The sequence below is a fragment of the Cataglyphis hispanica genome, chromosome 22, assembly GCF_021464435.1.
Source record: "Cataglyphis hispanica isolate Lineage 1 chromosome 22, ULB_Chis1_1.0, whole genome shotgun sequence".
Classification (NCBI taxonomy): domain Eukaryota; kingdom Metazoa; phylum Arthropoda; class Insecta; order Hymenoptera; family Formicidae; genus Cataglyphis; species Cataglyphis hispanica.
In genome coordinates this window covers 517,501-542,606 of record NC_065975.1, presented here as the reverse complement: position 1 = coordinate 542,606, position 25,106 = coordinate 517,501, and the positions used below count along the sequence as shown (strand labels likewise).

At 33.5% G+C, this 25,106-nt stretch overlaps 3 protein-coding genes across 5 annotated transcripts in view; 2 read left to right on the top strand and 1 right to left on the bottom strand.

Moving 5' to 3' along the window:
* The window catches only part of LOC126857641 (uncharacterized), a 63,009-nt gene extending 48,073 nt beyond the window's left edge, over positions 1–14,936 (top strand). Inside the window, exons 1-3 of one of the 2 annotated variants that reach the window (XM_050607288.1) lie at positions 13,410–13,562; positions 13,882–14,032; positions 14,396–14,936. In XM_050607288.1, the coding sequence (XP_050463245.1) occupies positions 13,551–13,562; positions 13,882–14,032; positions 14,396–14,814 (582 nt within the window). In that variant the 5' untranslated portion in view covers positions 13,410–13,550 and the 3' untranslated portion in view covers positions 14,815–14,936. Of the gene's footprint in view, positions 1–13,409; positions 13,563–13,881; positions 14,033–14,395 lie in introns of those variants that run through there. The other variant, XM_050607287.1, reaches the window with a different exon arrangement.
* Positions 9,237–11,514, bottom strand: LOC126857591 (mitochondrial genome maintenance exonuclease 1-like). Of its 2 annotated transcripts, none has more exons than XM_050607207.1 (4): positions 10,494–11,514; positions 10,198–10,405; positions 9,700–9,832; positions 9,237–9,447 (listed from the first exon to the last, which is right to left on the bottom strand). In XM_050607207.1, exons 1-4 carry the CDS (start codon positions 11,287–11,289, stop codon positions 9,445–9,447), a joined length of 1,140 nt encoding a protein of 379 aa, XP_050463164.1. In that variant the 5' UTR covers positions 11,290–11,514; the 3' UTR covers positions 9,237–9,444. The 2 variants fall into 2 exon arrangements, with proteins under 2 accessions (XP_050463164.1, XP_050463163.1); XM_050607206.1 differs by having other exon boundaries at positions 9,237–9,420.
* A 143-nt stretch (positions 14,937–15,079) lies between the features above and the next one.
* Positions 15,080–19,458, top strand: LOC126857647 (40S ribosomal protein S12, mitochondrial). Its single transcript, XM_050607294.1, has 5 exons — positions 15,080–15,230; positions 15,500–15,547; positions 15,613–15,660; positions 18,878–19,102; positions 19,217–19,458. Exons 1-5 carry the CDS (start codon positions 15,167–15,169, stop codon positions 19,345–19,347), a joined length of 516 nt encoding a protein of 171 aa, XP_050463251.1. The 5' UTR covers positions 15,080–15,166; the 3' UTR covers positions 19,348–19,458.
* Positions 19,459–25,106: the final 5,648 nt, after the last annotated feature.

Here is a 25,106-nt window from a genome sequence, read left to right as displayed (position 1 = left end):
GTTCTCTCGCGGAGAGGGAAGGGCGAGCTTTTTACCGCGTAAAAAGAACAACCCTCTCGATACCGTGAGATCAGAGAAAATCCCGGCATTCTCTACGTGATCTGCATCGTATATTTTACCCCTAATCGATAAAATCTCGCGTTATTTGTCGTCTCGATCGCATCAGATTGAGATCGATAATCTTCTCTTCGATGGAACGTCGACTTTTCAAAAAGTTCTTTGCATTTCCCGAGATCTCTCTCCGGAGTTAGAGAGAAAGAGAAAAACATTGACGGCTAATACAACTCGATATAAAATTCTCATTTGCATTGCTCTTGTGTAATTTGCGAAGCTCTTGTTTTCGGTTTGTGATTCCCTGCAATGCAGCATGTTTGCGTCTTGTTACGCGACGTCGCTTTCGCGACTAACGAGCCTTTTCTTATAAAGTGAACTGCGCATTTTCAACAGGAAAGTCGTACTCTTCGGGATGCGCGAGATTACAAGGAAGCCATACATACTTAATCCTCTTCGCGTTTACGGATTACAAAGAAAATTGTATCTATAAATAAAAGAAGAATACGATTGATATCTCTATAATAGTAAGTCGGAAAAGCCGGAATCGATAGGCAGAAATATTTGCGATTTTAATATCTCTTTATATTTTCGGAAATTTAATTATTTAATTTTCTTTTTTAGGAAAAAAAAAAAACATTCATTTTTAAAGATAAATTAACCGCGAGTTTATAAAAAATGCCATTAAAATAAATATCACGCCGGGAATTTCTGCGTATAAATTATAATTAGAAACTAACTAGACTATTTTCATGTTTCTCATTTAGAATGAAAATTCGCAGCTGCAAAGAGCCGCGGTTTAACGAAATCTCGCATCTCATGTATCTCCATTAGGAGCCCAATTTACCGGTTTTGCACGAAAATCCCCTTTCTCCCCTTGGCTTATTACTCGCAGCATCTTTCCACCGTGCTTCCTCCGGTATTGTCGCATCGACGATCCCAATTTTCGGACGCTCCTGGCACGAAGCAGGAAATCGCTGTGCATGGCACACGGTGACGCGCTTTGCCGCGTCTTCCTCGACTATGACCGAGGGAGAGACGGGAGGGTTGGCGGGGGTGGAGAGGACCTGCTTACCAGCCGCGACCTTCCTACGGTCGCGGGAAAGAGGGTGCCCTCCCGATACGGAGAGGAGATCAGAGGGAAGCCCGGCCGGTCCCGTAATCTTGTATCGCATCTTTCTCTCCTTCGCGTGGCCGTCGTGTGTTCCCTCTGTCGTTCTCTTCGTCTTTCCAAAATCGATTTCGGTCGGTGCGGGGCCGCGCCTAGTGAGCTCGACACGGTGAGAGTACGACTTTGAGCGAGAGGGTAGGAACGGAGGCTGGCGAGGGAGAGAATGACGGGATAAAAGGGGCGGAAGGAAGTAAGAGAGAGAGAGAGAGAGAGAGAGAGAGAGAATGTGAAAGAGGAAGAGACAGAGAAATAGAGAGAGAGAGAGAGAGAGAGAGAGAGAGAGAGCTAGCTTCATTTAACCGAGAAGGATCCTGCCACGTCGTGCGTGCGATACACCCACCCTTCGTCTCCTTGTCCTTTTCATGCGGTGGTTCCGCAACCCGCCCAATGCCGCAAACCGCTCCAAGTTTCACCTCTTCGAGCTCCTCCGGGGATGCTATAGGCTTCGTCTAGGAACGCTTAAGACGACCCGGACTCGGATGAAAGTTACTTTGGACAGCGAAAATCGTTTCGCGTTCTTCCACGTTCTATTTTCCGACAGTTCGTAGATTTAGGAAATTCCCGGAAGAACGGTAGAGGATGAAAGCACGGACATTTCGCAAAATTTATATTATACTATGCTTGCGAAAGGTGCATTCTACTTATCTCGGAAATTTAATTCATTTCGAAACTCTAGTACAAATCGAGATCGAATTATGAAATTATTTGCCTGAACAAAACAAAAATTATAAAAATTCATAAATTCATATTTTCTGAAAAATAGCTAATTTTAAAATTTATCGAGACATCTTTGAAGACGCCCCTATACCACAATATATCTCTTATATAATCTCTCTTCCTTCCTTTTTCCCAAAGGAACGAAACAGAGCCACGCCATGGGATGGGAGAAAAAATGAAAAAAATGTACAAAATTAAAGCGAGCGCTCGTCCCGCGATGCGACGTACATACGTCGCTTTCACGCACGCATCGGCACGTGCAAGACCGCACTCAAGTCGGTCGCCTCTTGGCAGGCAGCTCCACCCTATCTACCTTACGTGTCCTCCCTGCACACGTAACGGGGCACTTTTGCACACCCACCGATCGCGCGTTCGGGCGCACACGACTCTACCCACCCTCTAACCACCCTATAGTCGCATTTTCTCGAGCCAATGACTGTGAAATCGAGCGTTTTCCCCGCTTCTTTCTCTTTCGTCGCGCTCGCCTTTCGTCCTTCCGTCTCCTCTTCCGCGGAATTGCGGACGCACTCGAACCACACCGTGTTCCACCCCAAAGCCGCTTGTGGAATTTCGCTCGGGCATGTCGATCGACACGGAGTTCGAGCGAGGAACATCAATTCCGAGCTGCTGCAAACTGCATTTGTCTTGCATCGGCGACCGACCTCCTTTTTCCTAGCGCGAGAGAAAGACCAGATTTCTCTCTGTTTAACCATAAATAACATTTAAGATTAAAGAAATCGAACACGTCGTATCTTCTCTTCGTGTCGATTTCTATCAGTTGTGTTTTTCTCGTCTGCAAAAACGTAATTTATTCTACTACGTCTGTTTAGTTATTTAGTAGTCGTAAAGTATGAACACCTATAGTAATTTTATCGTGAAAAAATATTTTGATCTTTTCTAATTGTGATAGGGTTAAAAAAAATTTAAAAGTTGATTAACCTCGTATTTTTCACATTTAACTTTGTGTAAAATTCTCGTTACAATTTTAATTACGTGAATATAAAATGATGACACAATATTGCGGTGATTAAAAAAAATGTCATTATTTTATATTGATGTAATTAAAAAATTGTAATGAGAATTTTACACAAAAAGTTTAATGTGAAAAAAGCGCTTCTTTTGTCCGGAAAAAACGTAATTTATTTTATCGCCTCTCTGTTTAATTATTTAATAGTCGGAAGAAAATTAAAATCTTTTACTTACGTTTCGTAAAAAAATACAAGTATGCAGAAACGAGCTTCGTTCGAATTATTCTTGTATTATTAGAAAATAGTAATTTTCTGAACACCAGGAGAATACTAGCAATAACTTTCTCTGTGTAGAATTACATTTATCGGTGTAACGTGTATCTCGCTTTACGATACACTTGTCCTTTAGTGCATCCTTTAACTTTCCGAAAACTCTGACCGATAATCAGAATTCGCCGACAATTGTCATCGACCTATACAAATAACTCCCGCGGGTACGAAATCTCGTTGACCCCGTTTGCTCGACAGTGTTTTTGAAAAAAAAAAAAGGATGAAAAATCCTCCGAATTCAGATTCGTTGCTCTTAATCTTCTTTCGAGTAACTCGGTGATTTCTATATCCAGAAAATATCGCGACTCCTTTTTACGAGCGGCATAACTCGGCGGCTAAAGTTTAATTAAGTAATGCACTTCTGGCGTTACACTCGCGATGTTGAAAATTTTTCTTTGCGAGAGAAGACCAAGTGCCGCCATCGACCATAACTTGTCGACAAAGAAGCCCCGCTGGACCCGATTCTTTTCAATGACAAGTCGGAGAGAAAGCTGAAAAATGCGGAAATTCATCCGACGAATACCTCCCGCTTGAAAATTCGCAGGAGATTTTAGATTCGCGGGAGACATCTAGGACCGCTGTTACTTTATTCTTCACAAGTTAAAGCCTTTCATTGCACGAGTAGTTTTTTTTTTTTTTTTTGCGAATAGGAGAATATTTAGTCAGATTCTATTGCACGCGTAATGCAGGTATAAAGAAACGAACAAAAAGTAAGAAAATTGAGAAAATTGAAAATTCTTCAAATGTCTCGTGAGCTTGCATCATCCCGTGAAATATACAGATTTACTAAATTAGAGATACGGAACGTCTCGGATATATCACGCGTATTTTATTTTACAGCCTTAAATATTCAAGAATAATAGTTCTAATGTCGGATGGATTTTTATAAACAATGTGTGATAAATAAATGATAAATGAGAAAAATTGAGAATTTAAATACGTCGAATATTCCGACATATTAAAATTTGGATGCTCAAAACTGAAGATTTAAATTATTTAATTATTTAAAAAGGAAGATTAGACTGATATGAAGCAAATGTTTTTTTACATTCGATGTCAACAGAACTTTAATTCAGATTTTATTAGAGACACTGAATGTTGTAAATTGAAATGTTCAACGTGAAAAATGATAAATAATTAGCGTGCAAAATTATCTGATAGAAGATCTATTCGGATATATCTGTAATCGTCTCGAGATATCGACAATTTGATTCCCTTCGTTTCTCAGGCCGAAAATCCAGCGGGCGCGAACTCGAGAAATGGGAGCATCGGGCAACTGAAAGTACGGCGCTCGCTATATCCGGGGTTATATTTTCAAGCTTGCGGCAGATCTCTCGCCGATTTCGCAATATATACAGCTACCCGAGAGTTTTCCCCACGGTGAGATATAGCGCACCGCGAAATTGCTCGCGAGCGGCTCGATGACGTATTGCGCGACGACGAACACGCCGGGAAAGTTGTGATGCAATATGAGCCTGCGAAAGTATTACGATATGCGAATTTGACGATACACGGGATAGATATTCATGAACTAGTTGCCTTCCGAAATCTGTCTCGTCCTTAATCGTTTTCACAATTAAACTGTACCAAGGTACCAATTGACCGGCGGCATATTTGATTGAGTTCAAAGATATTCTTTAAAAAAAAAGAGTATTACATTGACAAGCGTATCAAATGAAGTTTTCCAGGATTAAGTGCTTTAAATCAAATTAATTTTATTCGATTTGTTTTCTCACGAACAAAAGGACTCTTTCCATTAAAATCCTTTGTATATTTATCAAAATTTTATTAATGTCAACAAAACACCGCATTATTACGCATACGCGTTTTAGAGCCAACTATAACGGAACACAATTATACGATTCGCTTTAGGACGCAGTCTGAATCGCTTTTAATGCACGCTAACTAATTGACCACAGGTGTGCACCTGAGCAAGTCCCTAAAGAGGAGAAAGCCGCACGTTGGAAACATGCGTTTGTAAGTGCATAAACCGACCGACGTAATGTTTACGAAACAGTGATCATTTTATATAAACGGCAAGTTGTTCTCGTTGATTTGTGTAACACCGTCGGGAGTGTTTTTCATCGTCGGCTTTTAAAATTACAAAATAAAATAGCTGACACTTTGCAGAAGATAATCGTTTTAATATATATTTTAATAAGATAATAAGTAAAAAAAGGACAAGATAGATGAATATTAAAAAAAATATAATTATATTATTTTGCAAGCTTACAAAAAAAAAACCGCTACGATTATTTACTAATAACCATTTATCGATTTTATTTACCGCAGTACATGCACACAGGATCCCAAAGTTATAGTGTAAAGTTGTACGCGAGAGGAGGGAGAGCAGGCATCCTATTATAATGCCCGGACCGGCGGCAGTGGTGTTTGCACGTGGTCGTTTCTCGTCTCGCGTGTAATCCGGTCCTTTGTAGCCTGGCCCTGGCGCTCCGCGCGCTTCGTTTGGTTATTAATTATTATTGGAAGGCAAATGTAGCGTGACCGTTGTTGCGCGCAACAACGATCGATAATTCATGCACGACGAGCCTTCGGCGCCGAAGAGGATTGATTCGGGCAAGGGACTCGTCGGAGACCTCGTGGCTTCGCCTTTATCGTAGGCTGCACACGGTCGTGATCGTCGATTTTCCCCGGAAGCGCTTTCAAACTTTCCCTCTTTCCTCTCCCTCCCCTATTGTATTTATAAACTTTTCGCCGTTAGAGGTACTCGTCGCGGTTAGCCGTCAAGAGAGCGACGCGGAAACTCTTCGGAAGGATATCGACATCGGTTCGCTCGACGTCCGCGGCACGATGAAAACTTGGTAATTTCGGACGTGCTCCAGTTTACTCGCCGATGACTTTCAGCCGGGATCTCTCGAGGAACGCGCTTACGCTCACAGAGATTGTTACGCGCAGCGTGATAGAAAGTTCTTCAATAGCGTCGTATTAATGGTAGAAATACGTCGCGAAGAACAATTTCGCGATTACTTCCAATTGTACCGTCTGTTGAACTTGTTTTCAAAGTTTTTACGATTTTAGGTGAAAATATTGCATGCAATAGCTTTTCGAAGCTATAGGAAAGGAATGTACAACAAATCTTAAAGAAAGAATTTTACATTAATGTAAATAATGTTTTTTTTTTAATAATTTAAATAATATATAGATAAATATACATATAAATTTTTATTTAAATTATATAAGTAATTTATATAAAATATAAATATAAATTTACTTTATATAACTTTTTTTATAAGTTATATGTTCGTTCTGTCAAAAACAGCTGTTATTTGTCAAAATATGACATTTCGTGGATCCACTGTTTAGAATTTTTCCGCGGCTTCCTAGATATATTTCTCTTAGGATAGAAAATATAATTAAGGATTATTAGAAATTCTCGTACGATATTTCTAGTGAAATATGAAGTGGCTGGAGTTTATCGGACCGTAAAATGGACTTAATAAAAATCCGCCTTCATTCGTCGGCGTATTAAAGACGAGGAATATAAGAGATCGCTCGAAGGGCATCTTACTCGGAGGTCTCCGATAAATTGCGAGTTCGATAGTTTCCGTGGCACATTTTCTCTATGCCAGCGCATCTGTAGAATAAAGAGGAACGAAGGCGGCACGACCGAGTTAAAGTTATCGTTTTCATAACTCTTCGCTCAAAGAGGGTGGATCGGCCGATAAAAATATGCCGCTGTTACGGGAGGATTAGCGGGGATTAACTGAGAGATTTAGAGTCATCTCGGGAGCTGGGGGCGCTCGCTAAATGTCTAATCCGAAAATATGATTGTCTTTGCTCGGGATTCCTCTTTCCTCTCATAGGATGTTACAGGGAGACGCGAACGACGCGATTCTCGGCAGCAGGCGGCAGATAATCCGGCCTGCACTAAATTTCACTTTGCAACGTTATCTCATATTGCGAAAACAGATTGCGGTACAGCTCTCCTTGCTCTTTTGATCTGACAGAAAAACGATGAAACGCGCATCATAACGGCGTTTCCGTTGAATCAACGTCGTCGGTTTTACTACTATGACACGGCAGTTTATTTCACGCGTATATGTACGCGTGCATGTGTGCATTTTTCGCGAAATTGTCACGATGATATGTTAAAAGAGCGCTAAAATTAAATTTCTTAATATTTTTTAATTAATTCCGATGTATAGAATTGAATATTGATGTGATAGTGAATTGATTCCTTTTTAAGAGTCGTTATTCAATTATTACGATAATTGTACAAGAGGAGAGCAGCTATTACTGCTCCGTTTATTGATACTTCGGTATGTAGCAGCACTTGCCTTGTTACACGAGCTCACTTCTTGAAAAGCGAAGCGTACAGCTGTTTTGCACATTAATGGAGAATTCTTTGATGTAAAACCTCGCATACGCACACTTGTCGAACTGACAAAGGTCAAAGGCTAGATGCAGATTATATGCAATTATTGTTAGCGAAATAAAGGAGAGAGAACAGAAAATAAACGTATTCGAGAAAAAATATAACAAGGTGACATTCTAGTAGCGTAACTAGATATTTTCATAAGAATTTTCATGATAGCCACAATTTTTTTATGAATATATATGTAATAATATATACATATATAGTAATACATATATAAAGAATACATAAATATAAAAGAGTAGTATAAAGAATAATACATACATACATACATACATACATACATACATATATATATATATATATATATATATATATATATATATATATATATATATAGATAGAATTGACAATTCCGTTATCTTTTAATTTTTTATATATACGATTTAGATATAAACATATATAAAAGACAAAATTTAATATCCGCGGAAATGTAATAATACCGCAAAAGATACGAATGCATCTTACAAAACTTAAAGAATTCTAAAATAGTACATGAACTAAAACTGGAATTTCAAGAAATTTCTGTTAAGATGATAACGTATTGTACAATGTTATCAAACTCTGATGGCGCAAACGCCGTTAGGATATAAGAGCTGCGGTTCGTAATATCTGATATTCTAACGTGATATTCTCTCGGTCTCTGTATGCGGAAACACAACGAATGATATAATTCCGCTACACCACTTCACCATTAGTTTACGATCCCCATGGGCGCGCAAAGGGTTGGACGCGATGTTTATGAGGCCCTGTAACAGGGAGTCGCGTAACGTAGCATCCCCTTCAGGACCGCCGGCAGAAAGTTATAATTGCTGTATGTTAACCCGACGACAGGAATGGCGATCAGTTTTTACATCTGCCACGTATTTTTATCAGTCTCCTTCTCCTATGATATAAGACTGTGTAATGAAAAGTCTTTCTCGAGTAATATAGTTTCAATAAAAATTAAATATTAGAAGTGACGTTTAAAATTAAAATCATTAGGACACTTTATTTTCATAATAATTTATAAATAATATATGTAGATTACACAAACAAAAACAGTCAATTTTCGAATTAAAAAAAAAATTTGAAGAAAACCAAAACAATAGTATTGTTTTCTCTATATTTCTAAGAATTCTCGTATTTGATTAAAGAATATTAGTTTTCATTAGTTGTTTAAGATTTTCGAAAAACTTTAGAAAAACGTATATTTAAAAAAATTTTAATTTCATGTTTAAATAACGTTCGTTTTTAATAATAGCCAAAATATATCTTTATAAATTATACAATATCATAGTATCTTGCTAATGGCTCGCATATTTTCATAATAATCGTTATTTCGAGCGTCTGGAAAACGCGCGCGGGATTCTCATAAATCATAAATGCTGAGCTCACCGCAGGCCTTAATGAGTCGCCGTATCGACGCGGTTTTCCTTCTGCTGTACCTCTAGGTTTCCTCGGAGAGGGCTTTTCCAACTACTCCCCGAAGACTATAGATTATTGCAACTTCTGACGTGTAAGGGATAGAATTAAAAACTTCTGCCGAGAGTTACCTGTGGCTGACGGATAAGGATTTAATTGGCTCTATGTGTAGAAAGTTTTAATGAATATACGCAATGTGTCGGCACATTAGCGTTTTATTGGCTACTGCTCTTGTTGTCATCATTGCTCGTCCTTTCGGAATAATATTCCTGCAACCGACGTAACCATGCTGCCCAGTATTGCTGCAGCGTATTGTCGCGCACCTCGTATACTGTAGCGGGTGTGCCGCACGTGTAAGCAATCACAAGCAATCCATGTTTTATCTGAAGAACCAAGAGTAGATATGATCACTGTAATTATTGCGATATGAGAATTAATGCGGTACTACAATATTTCTCGGCGATAAATCCAATAATCTTTTTCAAATATATAGCAGATAGCTGTTTATATTTATTATATTTTTAGAAAATAGCAACTAATTTACGAGATGTTTGATAAATTATAGCAAAAATAATAATATTGATCCGAAAACAGTGAATTAAGCTTTTAACAGCAATGTTTTGAAATTTTATCTGTCTCTTTTTCATCATGGAGATATTTACCACAAAAGGATATAGATTAGAAGCATTGATAGCTCCAATATACGCAGCAATTTGTACAGGCGCGTCGTACGTTGCTTTCAAGTTCAATTTCTTCCTATCTGATTTCTTCCAATCAATTACGTAATTTTTACCCCTGCGAGTTTAATAAATGTAAGAGTAATTAAATGTAAAACAATTTTGAATCTTATCACTCGGAAATATTAATTCTATGTCCGCAAAAAAATATGAATTAATTTAGAAAATGAAGAAAGTTGTAAGTGAATAAAAAAATAGAAAATATATTTGTTCTTTTTTAAATAAATATAAAAATAATTATTTAGGAAAATATTGTCTCATCTAAAATTTTTACTTTAAGAATTTAATTTAAGAACTCGAAAAAAAATTCATTTTTGAAATTATAAAATTTAAAGTTGTGTTAAAGAACAACCAGCGTTCTCTGCTGTGCCTGTTTTTGAAATAGAATTTCCTTGCGATGGCAAAGCAAAACGTCTGCTTTACCTATAGGAGGCTATGCAATCGATTACGCCTTTATAACGTAATTTGTTGTGAGCTACGTGTGTCTCGATCGCCTTTACGTGATGCACATCTTCCAAAATGTGTTGGACGCTTTTAAAAACCGGTTCGATCCTCAAAGGAACTTCATATTCTTTCCCCAGCAATCTCTGCGCTATACACGAATGCAGAGATGCGCCATCCTCTAATAATGCTATGTATACCAAAGAAGAAACAAATGTCTTTATTTTTTATTGGATTAATTTGGATTATAAAATTCACAAAATAATTTAATTGAATACCTTTCTGATGCATTTCGAATCCCTCTGGTCCAAGTTCTTTTATCATTTTTTCCTTCCATGCCTCTAAAGCCAATTTTGATTCTAAGGGCATAGTTTGTGCAAGAATCTTAGTTACGCTAGGAAATTTTATTGTTTCTGGATCATTATGTCCAGATATAGATAATACTTCTGTTAACTGTGTGAAAGATTTTTGTTCGCTGCCCATAATCGGAAAAGATGGTAAATTTTTTATAATAATGTCAGGCAATCTTTCAAAATTAGAAGGAACATCATACTTTGTAATCGTACAATCAGTACTAGATAAATTTGGAATATTTTTATTATGGTTACTGTTAATATCTCCTGTAATGGTAGATAAATTACATGATGGATTAGTAGTTTCTACCTTCTGCAAAACTGGATTAGATTCAGAATAAAAATCATGTTCAATATTTGGATTATTTGAACTTTTAGTTTTCACATTACTAAATTTATGAGGATCTACTAGTTCATCTTGTGACTTTATAGATAAATTGATTTTTTTCAGATTATTGCCACAATTTTTCATAACCCATGATAGTTCTGCATCTGTCGTATTTGATTTTTGTTGCGGAATCTTTCCTTTCTTTTCCAATTTCAGTCTCTTTTTCTTTTCAGCACTTGTTTCAACTAACTCGCCAAACACTGATTTATATTCTTTCATTAACTTTTTTATTTTATCAGCCTTTGAGATATGTCTCTTAATAAGTTTTTGGCACATATTTTGCGCATTGGATGTCAAGGGTAAAACATATTTGGAATTTGTTAACATAATCATATTTTTGCAGAATATTATTGTATTTATATTGATTGTTTTTTATTTTTATTTATATATATTATACTTGCAAATTATCTGTATTATATATAGTTGGCTGCTATAATCAATTCTGTTAATAAAATTAAATATCAGAGTCGTAGAAAACTAACAACTATAATAGTTATTTCACTTTCTAATTAAAATGCTATTACAGACAAATAATAACACGTTTCATGGTATATCAAAACAAACGATAAGGTTATATAGAGTAGCCAATACATGGTTATACCACGTGATTATGTTTAAAAACAACCTGTCACTGACATCTATGAATGAATTCTCATAAAACTTCAATAATGTTCACATTATCAACATTTAATACATCAGACATCTCGCTTATCAATCTTGATAGATTTTCGCGTATATATATTGATAATTTGTGGAAAATAATTATATGATGATTTATGAAAAATGAGACAAATCATAGCAAACGTAACCGTATTATTATTGCTAAAAAAATTACTCGATTGTAGATTAAAGCGGGATGTCAGTGCAACCCTCTCATTGCCCTCGATTTATGCAACAGCTGATCGCGCGTGACCTTTGATGCGTGCGCGATATCCTTTCTCGTCTTACCCCGCAGAAAATTAGCTTTATCGTGTAACGTGCATCTATATATCACTAAATCTCTTGCTGATGTAAGACTTGACTGGTCTCAATGACCCTTTCAAAGGCTCGAGGGTTTATCTCGCGTCCCCTTTCCCATGATTAACGAGCCTTTTGCTTTTTTTCTGTTAATTTAATAACAACCTGTTGTCGAATCGAGTTCATGGCAGTCCATTTGTAAAACGGTAATTATTGATAACGTAAAAATAACGTTTATCAGACAATGATATATGGCATCATATTAATTTATTTTTGATTTTTCATTTCATTGTTTAAAAAAAAAAAATGTCATTGTCGTATATTTCAATATTCGAATTAGGAGGCAGATAATTGAAAAATTATTTTCAACTTTACTCAATTAAAAATATTTATAATTATGATATTATTGTTAGCAAGCTTTTTGAAGAAAAAGGGAAAGGCAAAGATCGATTTCAAATTTTATGCCAAATTTTGAAACATCTTGATGGTTTGCATTCTCTTTCCTTTCTGTTTCGTCAATTGTAGAACGATAGATTGCCACAGAGAGGAAGAGAGGCGAACCCGAAGTGGGTGGAAAAATATCTGCGTAACCGAACTGCAATTGAAAACCATCGTCGCAGAGCCGTGCGACAGTGAAAGTTTCGTTTTGTAGATGAAATTTAAGATGCGTGAAAAATGCATATCACTATATCGTATAAGTTGATCAGAATAAGTCGTGCATTGTCGCGTGTTTATTAGGTCGAAAAAATTATATGATACATCTTTAAGTATATTTAATATAAATATACTGAAGAGAAAGAAGAACGTCGAGCGTAATATAATCTTTATATTTATAAAGATTAAGACACTAATTCAGGAATGGAACTACCTTTTCAAATTATGATCTTATTCAAAGTGAGTAGGTGATGATTATTTGAAGACTCCAAGACTCTATGTTGTTTTAATTAATAACGAGAAAATTAAGTTAAATGACATAATAAAAATTAACTTGATATAGATTGATATATTTGTTTGAAAAGCAGCTAATTCAAATATCAAAAAAAAAAAAAAAATTTATCGAACATTATTAGCAAATTAATCCTTTTTTCCAAATAATGTTGAAAATGAATTTCACCAGCATGCAAAAAAACAAGCTTCAATTTGCCTTCTTGTCGGAAATCTTCTTCAACTTTTGTAGTGATGACTATGTCTTTGATGAAGAAAGATTAATTGTTCGCTAAATGTTTTTTTTTTTTTTTAATATTTAAAATAGGTATATAGTTATTTTTCAAACACCTTGTATTATTTTGTCTTCTTTGAAGAGATTTGAAGAGAAATTTGACATAATTTTAACGTTAATTTTTGATTATGCATTAGCTCATTGTTGTGACGAATGCGCTATAAAAAAATCGTTTTAGAAAGGCATATTAACCATATACCTCTACCTTCTTGACTCGCTATACTGCTTCTATGTTCCTATCTAGGTGTGCATATTACATCACATAGATATATGAGACATATACATGTATAATTCGTCTCGGTGAAATACAATACAATGAGAAAAAAAAAAGACTCCACCAGGATATAAAAGGGGGTGCGTATCGTTAGGTCTACATCAGTTTCAATAGTGATTCCTGCATCGCCGTATCATCGTCATCATGAATACTATAGTGAGTAATTTTCACACAGTTCATAAAAAAAAAAAAACAGTTTGTATCGTTAATAGAATCGCAGCACTATTTTCGACAGGGTTCCTCAATTTTTGAATGATTTGTGATATGCAAATTTTTATTACGGATATATTTTAGGAATAGAAATTTTCATATATTATATGCAAAATTATTATTTATATCTCATATGTATTTATATACATATTTAAAAAATATATACACTGTAACAACGGTTAAAAAGATGGAGCTCCTGGATTTTAAATATCTATTAAGTGAAAATATATTATAAATGTTTTCATGAAGGTTTTTTTTTTTACAGCTTCTGTTAACCATTCTCAGTCTGGCAATGCCTATTTTTGGCAAAGAGACACAAGTGAAGAGACAAGACAAACGAGGTGTTCTAGGTTTAAGTCATGGCGGATTTGTTGGAGGGTCTGTGCTTCATGGAGATTCTTTAGCTATTGGAGCAGGTAATCTTTATTCAAAATTGTTTTATTTTTATTCATAATTAATAAATAGCTATAATGATATGACAACGGTAAAAATTATTAGAGTCAAAATTTATCTTATCTGGATTATTGTTTCTTATCATGGCAATATTTTAATATATTTATCAATTAGATGCACTGTGTGATTTAGTCTAAAAATATTGACAAAATCTTACTATTGTAAAATAATACACTTTTTTATTAATTAAGAAAATATATAAATTTATAATAAAATAATAATGATTTCTTATATGTAAAATTACAAAAAAATATTAACAATTATTAATTATTTATTGTTTTATTTATATTTATTATTTTTCTAATAATTTTTCTCTTTAATTTTAGATTATGGACAGAATTATCTCGGTGGCACTTCTCTGAGTCATGGTATCTCTGCACTTGCCTATTCCAATAGCTACAACGCGCCCCTATATTCACCGCAACGTCTTGATTATTCCGGTGATCTCGGTTTAGGACACGGTGGACCAGGTTACGGTTCGGGAGGACTCGAATACAGCGCGGCAGGACTCGGATATGGCGCAACAAGAAGCGGTTATTCCTCGGCAAGATCCGGATATGGCGCGGCAGGACTCGGATATGGCGCAACAGGAAGCGGTTATTCCTCGGCAAGATCCGGATATGGCGCGGCAGGATTCGGATATAACGCGGCAAGACTCCGATTCAATACAGCAGGACACGGATATGGTGCAGGATTGGAACATGGCAGTGGTCTTACGACTGGCAGCGGTTACCATCACGGATAGTGAAACTATGAGCAATATTAATATCGATATAATCCTCTTTTCGATTCTATTTCTTTTTTTAATCATTTATTTCCAAGTTTTATATCTTGCGACTTCTGAATAAACTCTGTACTTTTTAATAACTTTGGAATATCTTTCCCCATGGCGTATTTTGAATTATAAAGGTATTTTATATATATTTTGATTATATCATATATTTCAGTTGCTTACAATCGGCAAGTAGAATTTCTGTTTTAGATGCATCTTTATTGACAGTTCTTTTTGTCGCTGCTAGGTGTCTAGTGATTACAATAACTTGCTTGAACAACACAAAATAAAGTTAAGTAGGAAAAGTGTATTAATTACGTTAATCATGAATGTCTTGGGCAGAAGTGTGATAAATATAGCAAGAGCTTGCATAACAAATTCCACCCGAGGTACGGATCACTGCGTGATATAATTTAAATGTTTTCTCAATTACCTAACCTTCAATATAACCTCTAACATGTAGTAAGAAAGGAAAGATTATTAAAAATGATTATTTTAATAACGAAATATTTATTTATACAGTTAATTTATTAAGAATTAATTTCCCATATATAAAATACAATGTCCATTGTGTAGGGAAAATATTCTATGTATCTAGTCTTGTGTGCGAAGCTATCCTAGCTTTATATATAATTAATTTTTGTTTATTTATTTCTAGGTGGCGCGTCAAGTCTGACCAAGTTCTACGGGAATAGTTATATCCAAGGTAATGCTACGTAATATCAGTTTATATAATAACAAATTTTGACATCTTATCCTTGGTATTAACAGGAAGCATACTAAATGCCGCAAGAACATGTGTGAATATAGGATTACAAGGTAATAAAATGTTCAAGTTTTTACATACATATATATATATATATATATATATATACACAAGTAGTATATAATAATTTTTTTTATATGAGAAATTGGTCTTTGTATCTATTCCAAATAACATTTCCACACATCAGCATACATACATAGATCAAACATTTATATATTTTTATTATGACAACAATTTGCTATTGATCTACCATTTCTAGCATTTTGCAATTTGATATTGAGAAAAATAACAAACTGTAACTTGGTAGATATGGAACAGAGAAAGAAAATTTTTGAAATGCTCTCAATCTTAAACAGCCTATTATCGACTTTGTCTTGTGAATACAGAATATATGCTTTGCATGTATGCCCTTTCTTACAACTAATATTTTGCAGTAGTTCTCTTCCCCATAAAAAAATTACAATATTATTCATACTATTATCTATTATTTATATTGAGTTATTTTTAATTATATATTAATATGAGAAGAGTAAGCTCAATTTTAGAAAATCAAAAATCGAGGTACAAGTTGAGTTGTAAAAAACAGATCGGTCGTTTGATAACTCATTTACTGAAATATATGCGTGAAATCACAATATATTATATGTAAAATGTCAGGAGCATTCCTCGTATTTCTCGTAACTGCGAAATGGTTCTCGAGAGGACCTATTATATAGGCGCTCCTGCAGATATGTATCTCTGCGATTTTCTCGGATCCGGCAAGCGCGAAAGGAGTGTTCGAGATTTGAAGGAAGTCGGCCAAATTTCCCATCAGACATTATTCCACTGCGAAAATACGCGCAGCTTTCACCTCTTTGATCCCCACAGAGATCTCAGAATACAGAAAGGGATCCTATTCGCAAGAAAGGGCTCGGACGGCGTAAAGACGGAGTTCTGTGACCAACGGCGAAAATCGTTCGGAATTGAGGGGGGTGACGTGTCCATTTGCGGTTGACCAGTTGTCACTGGGGAGGATCAGGACGTACGAGGACGGTTTTCGCGTGTTTTCCCCTTTCCGCTTTTCTCGCGTCCCTACAAAGGGCTGGGCCCCCCACACGTGTGCCATTCACGAGACACTTATGAGAGCGTTTGCAAAAGACGCCTTATCAAAATTGGAAATTTCGTCAACTTGATAATGCAATTTGATAAAATTTTATGTACTTAGTTTTTGTATGGCACTTATCTCTATTCTTAGTATTTTTGTTCCATTTGTCATCTGATCAAGAGATTAAATTATTTATATAGATCTATATTTCCCACACATTTTACAGAAAAAAAATATATTTATTTCTAAACTTTTCGAAAAAAAAAATATATATATATATTTTGCATCTATACATATATCTTTATAAATATATAATTTTAGGATTGAAAAAATGTTAAGATTGATATATTTTAATAAAAAATCTTTTAGATTGCAATATTTATATATCAATTATTTTGATTTAAAGATTACGATTTTTTTAGACACTTTGATGAAAAAGTCCCTAATATCATATATAATTAATAATTTAATATAATAAATATTGTATGCGTGTATGAGTTACTATTAATTATTCACTATTAATCTTTAACGTATTACGTTATAATTCAATAAGTATTTCGAAATTTTATCAGCTGTAATGAATGAATTAATTTTTTTAACCATAAGCTTGTAGAATGCAATAGAAAAGATTTTCCTAGTAGATCGAGGGAAAAAAGAGGAAAGGAAAGGGAAGGTAAGTTTTGCAACTATGCAACAAAAGCGCAACAGCGACGTCGAAAATTTTCGCAATGTAATCTTGCGCATTCATCTTTGGAGAAAGGGTTTTGCCTTTCGTGCATAATAGTGTCTCTTGGTTTAGTTAACCCTAACTTAGGCCGGATTAGCCAGTGTCCGGCTTTGGACATCTGTCGTATTGACAGACGATGGTCAGTCGAATTTCGTGAAGTGAACAACAATGGTACGGTTTTCTTGCACAGATCGCTACGATACGTCACAGTTCAGCTGTATTGAAAAATTGTCACTTTACCTTTGACATTTCATTCTAAAAAGGAAAAAAGTAATGTTCATCTTGTAACAAGGATCTTTTTAGTACAACTTTTTGAATAAAATTTCTTTCTCATTAAATTACGACATCTTTTTCCACAATATATCAAATTTTATTGATGATATTGGAAATACTGATGTTTCAATCAATAGCATAATAAAACTAAATAGACAGAATATAAAATAAGTAATTGTATAAAATATACTCATAATTAATATATATATATATATATATATATATATATATATATATATTTATAATAAAAAAATTTATAATAAAGAAAAATATATATATATATATTTTTTTAGAATCAGCTCTGTTCTGAGATTTAAGTTTTTAAAGTTTCAGAAATCATATATTTATCTCGAAAATTAAATAAATTCTCGAAATCTTGTGGGTTAAGTTTGTAAGAATTTTAATTCTTTAAAATTTCTACACACATTCGATTTTTCCAAATTGTAAATCTTACGAATAAATTTATTATTAAATATTTTGAAATGATGTAACAGTGAAATAATAACATTTATTTTGCAAATGAGATATTTTTATCTTTTTGCTTCAATTTGTTATTTGGCATCTTGTTATAATAATTACAATTTTTTTTAAATCGTAAAGAAATAAGAGAGTAAAAATATAAAAAATAACAATAAAGAAGCATTTTAAAACTAATGACAAATCTTTAATATGCTTAATAAGCTTTCATTCAAACAAAAGAAACTATTCTTTTCACTTTCAACGTCAAGGAAGTCATTTTTCATATCTCATAGCAGGAATTTCATTTACTTTTAGAAAGCAGACTCCATAAAAATATTTTACAATTTGTTAAGAAAGAATGAAGAAAAAATGCTAACAATACTGTTACGTATATATCCTTCTTGAAATGAGAATTCTAAAATAGAATATTTCACGACATTTATAAAATGACTTTTATTCTCGAAAAATGCAAAAAATTTGAAAAATAAAATTTGCGAAAGAGTTCATGAACACATGTAGCGATGTACATAGTTTTGTTTATAATATTCTATGAAGTTTCTTTTATGACAGAACGGTTACAAATTAGTCTTTACATACATTGATTAGTGTTTTTGAATAATATCAATCAATGTGTATAATGACTGATTTATAATATTATATTTTGCCTCCAGATTATTTTTCTTCATAATTACAATGAACGATTGCATGATTATTTATATTGATTTAGGATTAGAACAGATCAGATTAGGAAGCACGTTGTGGCAAATGCTCAGGAGAAATGGGCCATACAAGAAACGCAAACCTTCGAAGAATCCTTTCAGTGGCCAGCCATTTATGAAGGGCGTTGTTTTGAAAACCATCATTAAGAAACCGAAAAAGCCTAATTCCGCAAATCGCAAATGCGTCATTGTACGATTATCGAATGGCCGGGAAATGACGGCATATGTCCCTGGTAAGACTTGTAATTCATTGCTTGCAGCAAACGGCTTTGGCACTTTGGCATTTTGAAGGCATTTGGAATATCGTAATTCATATTGGAAAATTTAAGTGAGTTAAATTATTTCAGGAATCGGTCACAATTTGCAAGAACACAATATAGTACTCTGTAGGGTTGGTCGATTGCGAGATGTACCTGGTGTCAAAATAAAATGCGTTCGCGGAAAATACGACTTGCCACATGTAACTAAACGCGAATAGTTTCCAATTAGCTGCTATCAACATCTGTCATCGTGTATATTTTTATTAATTATGTACAATACTTACAATAAGTGTATGTAAAAATAATAATTATTTCTTAAAATATTTGAAGGAATGAGATATTTTTCATTAACCTTTTATATAATTACAAAATTTATGTAATTCACTCAATAATAACATTTTGAAGTATAAAAATAGTTTTAATATTAATGGAATCAAAAAGTATATATATTGTAATATTTTCAAAAGATATATATATATTGTAATTATAATTCTTTCAACTCTGATAATTTCGATTGTAATTTTTTCAATAGGGCTTTTCGATGTAACAAAAAATTATAAAATGTTAAAGATTTATATTTTAATGTATAATAAGAAATATATTTATTCAATATAAAGAGTTGCCTAACTATCATGAGATTTTTTTACAGATACAATACGAAAAATAAAAATCTTTCCTACGAAATATAAAGAATCTGATATATTACGTATGTTTAACTGAAACAAATTGACAGTGAGACTTTTATGAAACGACGATCTTAATCCACGTTTCAATTCTATGTATTATATAGTTTTTTAACGAGCATTGAAGACATTTTCGAGATTACAAAATTGACGCTAATCGATCACGCACGAAGGCGATTGGAAAGTGATTTTCGTCACGGTTTCGACATAGTCCTTTGCAAATTGCGGCCCTTTGACACAGTTTTGGATTTGCACCCCGCATTCACCGTTACCTGAACCATGCGGCTTAACGGACAATACACATCGGGATGTCACAGTGGGAAAAGGGTTGTGGCAAGCCTCCGTTCTCTCGACATTACGGCTGAATTTTACGCATCTGCAGCCTGCAATCTCCTTTCGCCCACGCAGCCACTCACTATTGACCATATGACATGCTGACCAATATCTTGATATTTTGGGAAGTCCGGCTCTCAACCTGAATTGAAATGTTCACTCTGCGGTGACAAAGAAAAGCGTCCTGCGTAGAACCTTGCACAAATTTTCTTGCGTGAAAAGTAAAGAAATCGTCGCTTAATGCATTTCTTACTTATGCATTATCTTATATACTTTTCCATATGTTAAAGTTGAGTTTTAATCGTATAATTAAACGTACATTTTCACAAAACTAAGACGATCTAATCTAAGGCGATATCGTAAATGTAGCTCTTTTCAATATTAAGTGCAGAAAATTTAGAAAATATTTCAGAAACTTCTTATCTATATTTAATTTTTCTTTTTATAAATGCATATTTTTAATTAAATATAATATGTGTGTGCAAGTGAATGAGAACCTGTTATAGAATACGCTTCGGGTTGCCCCGAGGGATGATGATAGCGCCACGAGGCGTGCGTACGCCAGAATGTTATATTAAACTTTCGTAACGTATTCCCTTTATTTTGTGAGAAACACAGCTGATGTCATCGGTGATTATTACTACATACGAGTTTATCGAGATTGATAATAAATCTTATGTGTGATAGCATTACTAGATCGTATGTTTAAATTTATAGCATTAAAACAGGTAGTTTTGATTCAACCTTATTAAAAACACATTAGAAACTAATTATATATATTAAAAACAATTTCAAGAAAAATTAACTGATAAATTGAAAAAGTTAATGTTATGCCGGAAGAAATAAAAAAAAATGTGCGTCGCGTAAATGTTGATCATAAGTTTTATATAAATTCCATTAAAATTCTTTTAACATTTAGCGCTTCAAGCGTTTTAATATATCTAAAATATCGACTAGTATCATTTTAAATGTTTTTATATTGTACATTTTAACATATAGCGATCATTGAGGGCCGTCTTGGGGCCAAACTCGATAAAAAATGATAAAGAATCAACTGTAATATTAGATAAGGAATATAACATTTTAGGCGTTAATTTCATTAGTTGCATTATTTTTATGCAGAATATTATAATTTTTAATGAGTTTATATTGTTGTTCTTAATGATTTTTAATGGCATCGAGAACATTAAGAATATACATAATCTTCAGTCTAAACAATAATACGGAGAAAGTAAAAGTAGAAAGGTTCATTTGTAACGTTATTTTATCTAATATATTTTAATGTATGTATATATGACGCACACACATGAAGATGTTATTATCTCAATTAATTCGATCAATCAATTCGAACTATTAAACGCCGCAAATTGATTGATCTCATTTTGACTTGATCTAAATTGAAATTTGACAAAAGCAATCTTACATATTTGCACAAGCACAAGCATATACACTTGATATAAAATTATGTTTGAAATACAAAAACGTTTCAAATCCGGACACAAAGTATCTTTCAACACGCATTGTCGCGACGAACTGATCACAACGATGACGAAACCGAAAGAAAGCTTACAATACTCGAGTTTTCAAATGACTATAATGCTCTAGATGGTTTCTCAAATAAATGTCATGAGTAAACGTTTTTCGTGCCTCAACTCTTTGCCGTTCAGCTTAGTAACCGAACACCATGCTGCTCCAAAAGTCCTGCACACACTCATAGTTTGACTACTATTTCTTACATTATGAGTATTTTATTTCACTTGTATATCCAGTCATGTCATTATTTTACATACATAATATTTAGCAAAATTATTTCATTAAAAAAATTAATATTGACGAATAATTTAATTTGATTCTTATACAGAAATATTTATGAAAATGGAATTAAAATATATATACAGCTAATAATATAGAATATCACGTACTGTAAGTAAAAAAGATGTTTCTGAAAGAAATGAATATAAACGTGCGCAACATTAAAAATAAGGTAACATGAAGTTTGGTTGTCTGCCTGCAAGATAAATTGAAAATTAATTACCGCTAATGTAGTCATCTTTAGGACGTCTTGTGTCACCATGCGGCAACGTTCTCTTTTCTTTTCTTTTTTTTTTTTGTAGAAAGATTTTCCGGCCAGTTTTTGTGTTATATGATATCTTTAGATGAATTGAGGTTTTCTAACGATTTTTTATAGATTGCCGTTTTGTAAATTATCTATCTTTGAATGTCTTTAAACATATTTATAAAAATGATCTGTCGTTGCAATAACTTTTTGTAAATGTAAATTTTACATCCGAACGGAACGTTACACGGAAGCATGCGTTGCTTATTGAATAGTATCAAAATGATCAACAATGAAGAATGTCTGATGTCAATGAATAATTCACATCTCAATTTACAATCGATAAGTAGTGAATACGGATTAAATCTCCGATGCTTTCGCATCAGTTTTTGATGTGATTAGAATTTTTAAATCTTGCAAGTGAAAGTTAATGCGAGAAATGGTTTTTGTTATTATATATATATAAACATGTATATTAAAAATTTAGATTATCGAAAAATTTGATATATAGCGATGTAATATCTTTGTCAATGCTTAATTAATCATTCAATTTAGTCATTTACTTGAGTCATAGACTAATTACAAAATCAATAATGGATCACAGATAAGTCGATCACGATTGCATGATCCACGGTCGAGAAATTGTAAATAAGAAATCACGTAAACATTGCGTGATTGAAACACGCGGCTATCTTTCGACGTATAGGAATTTGTGTGGCAATAACACAATACTCTGTGCGTACATATTGTAATATAATATATTCTCCATGTAAATTAAATGTAGCGAATTCTTCCTCTCTCGAAGAATACAGAAAATAAAAATGGTAAAGAGAGTCAATCCGTATTATACGTAATTTTTTTATAAATGCAATTTATTTAAGAGTATATAATTTATAAATACAATTTATTTTGTTATTAATAATTTTCGTTGAAAAATGTTTGTAAATGTTCGTATTTTTATCGTGGATTCTGTCATTTGAGAATATGATCAGATCTAACAGTACATCTGGCTACTCATGGCTATCTCGCAAATTCAGGCATTTCGGAAAAAGTGACGGGGTAAATGCGTGGCCATCCGATACCGTTATAAAATATACGTGAGTCTGTGTGAGGGTGCGGCAGATGCAAATAGCGAACGCATTCATCCGTCGTCCGGGACCACGGGAAACATCGGAAAATAACGGGTTGCGAATCGCCGTTCGCGGCAACCATAGAAAATGTGGGTTATGCAGCCAAAAGAGCAGCGAAAATTTGTATACATGGGAATGGAGGCGGTACGGTGAATTGAGCGCGGGGGTGCTTTTCTATGAATGACAAGACGCTTTAACCCGGGCCCGGAAGAGACGACTAAATTTGGCGTGATCGCGAGACATCGACATAATGAGGACCCGTGTGAGTTGCAACTCGAGAATGCTCTTGCTCCTCCGACGATTTTCATTTTCCTTTTGGTACAAGCAAATCGTTTTTCAACGCGAATCGGAGATAGAAAATCCAACAGATATTTAAAATAAAAAAGCATTAATAAATTAATATTAAAGTTTGATTTTCACGAGATAAAATTATTTCTTTTTTCAAAGAAAGAAATAACGACGTATGAGAATACATCTCGAACTTTCTTTTGATATTATGATATATTATATATTTTGGATTTGTGTTTTATGGCTTTAGGAATCATAGACATAGTAAAAAATAAAAGATAAATTATATTTTCACGTAATACGCAATACTTTTTACGTGAACATATAATGTCATATATTTTAAGTTAATAAGGACAAAGAAAGAACAAGTTAATGATGTTTCTGCTAATGCAGACCGAATGCATCATGGGTGGTCGCTAGACTCAACAATATATAAAGAAATACAAATTTATGAAATAGAAAACTTACCAAAATGACACAATACACAAGCGCATTGATACAATATAAAAATCTTTTAAAAGAAAAAATGAACAATTCTTTCTTTAATTTATGTATTTACAGGATTAAGAAAGTCATTTATAAAGTCATTTATAAGTCATTTATAAAAGTAACTCGTTATCGTTACTCAAAAACTAAACAGTCATTACAATTTTCGCTACTTTTTTTATATACAAACTTTACATAAAATTCTTTTTTATTTTTTCCGTCACAAATAAAATTTATAACGCTATTATTGTTACAATTATCGAAAAAAAAAAAAATAATTATAACGTTAACGGCGTTACAAATAACACGTTACTTCCAACCCTAAGGTTTGTATTGTTTCATGTAGAGAGAGGGAGAGAAAGAGCTACGCATTTCAAAAAAATTATTTAAATTTAAGATTTATGCATGTTTGATGCAAGTGTATAGAAAACGATATAATCCTTCGTCAAGGATTATAAGACCATTGTTGACCTGAAAATACATAAGTTAAAGAAAGAACTGTTTATTCATCTTTTCTTTTAAAAGATTTTTGCATTGTATCGATACGCTCGATATGTATTGTGTGCAATTTTAAGGTAGATTTTGGTTAGTTAAAGTCGGCGGAATGAGAGAAGAATAAGAGAAGAAATAATAAAAGAAAACTGTTGCAATACTAATTTAATATTCGCGACAATTCTTGTGAGACGTAATGTTAAATTTGACATCAATAAAATCTTTCATACAAGCAATTTTAGTTCGATGATTCTCATTTCACATATATTATAATTACTGGAAAATGTGTTATAAATAGAAACAAGGAAATATATTTAATGTGTTTCTAAATCAATAAATAAATTTTCTAAAAATAGGAGAAAAAATAAATTTTCCAATTTTTAAGTTTCGCTGATTAGCTAAATTATGCGATTAGATTATCCGAAATAACAAAATAATATTGCTGTCGTGTCGCAACGTTGTTTGTGATAGAAGGAGATTTTAAATGGACCACAGATATTTGATGCGAA

What these genes read in the sequence shown, in the direction of transcription:
- LOC126857591 (XM_050607206.1), bottom strand. Translation starts at nt 11,289, where the DNA reads ATGATTATGTTAACAAATTCCAAATATGTTTTACCCTTGACATCCAAT. An exon ending in ATTCGAAATGCATCAGAAAG is followed by an intron (nt 10,406 to 10,493) that starts GTATTCAATTAA and finishes TGGTATACATAG; the next exon opens with CATTATTAGAGGATGGCGCA. An exon ending in CTAATCTATATCCTTTTGTG is followed by an intron (nt 9,421 to 9,699) that starts GTAAATATCTCC and finishes TTGGTTCTTCAG; the next exon opens with ATAAAACATGGATTGCTTGT.
- LOC126857647 (XM_050607294.1), top strand. Translation starts at nt 15,167, where the DNA reads ATGAATGTCTTGGGCAGAAGTGTGATAAATATAGCAAGAGCTTGCATA. An exon ending in CATAACAAATTCCACCCGAG is followed by an intron (nt 15,231 to 15,499) that starts GTACGGATCACT and finishes ATTTATTTCTAG; the next exon opens with GTGGCGCGTCAAGTCTGACC. An exon ending in CGGGAATAGTTATATCCAAG is followed by an intron (nt 15,548 to 15,612) that starts GTAATGCTACGT and finishes TGGTATTAACAG; the next exon opens with GAAGCATACTAAATGCCGCA.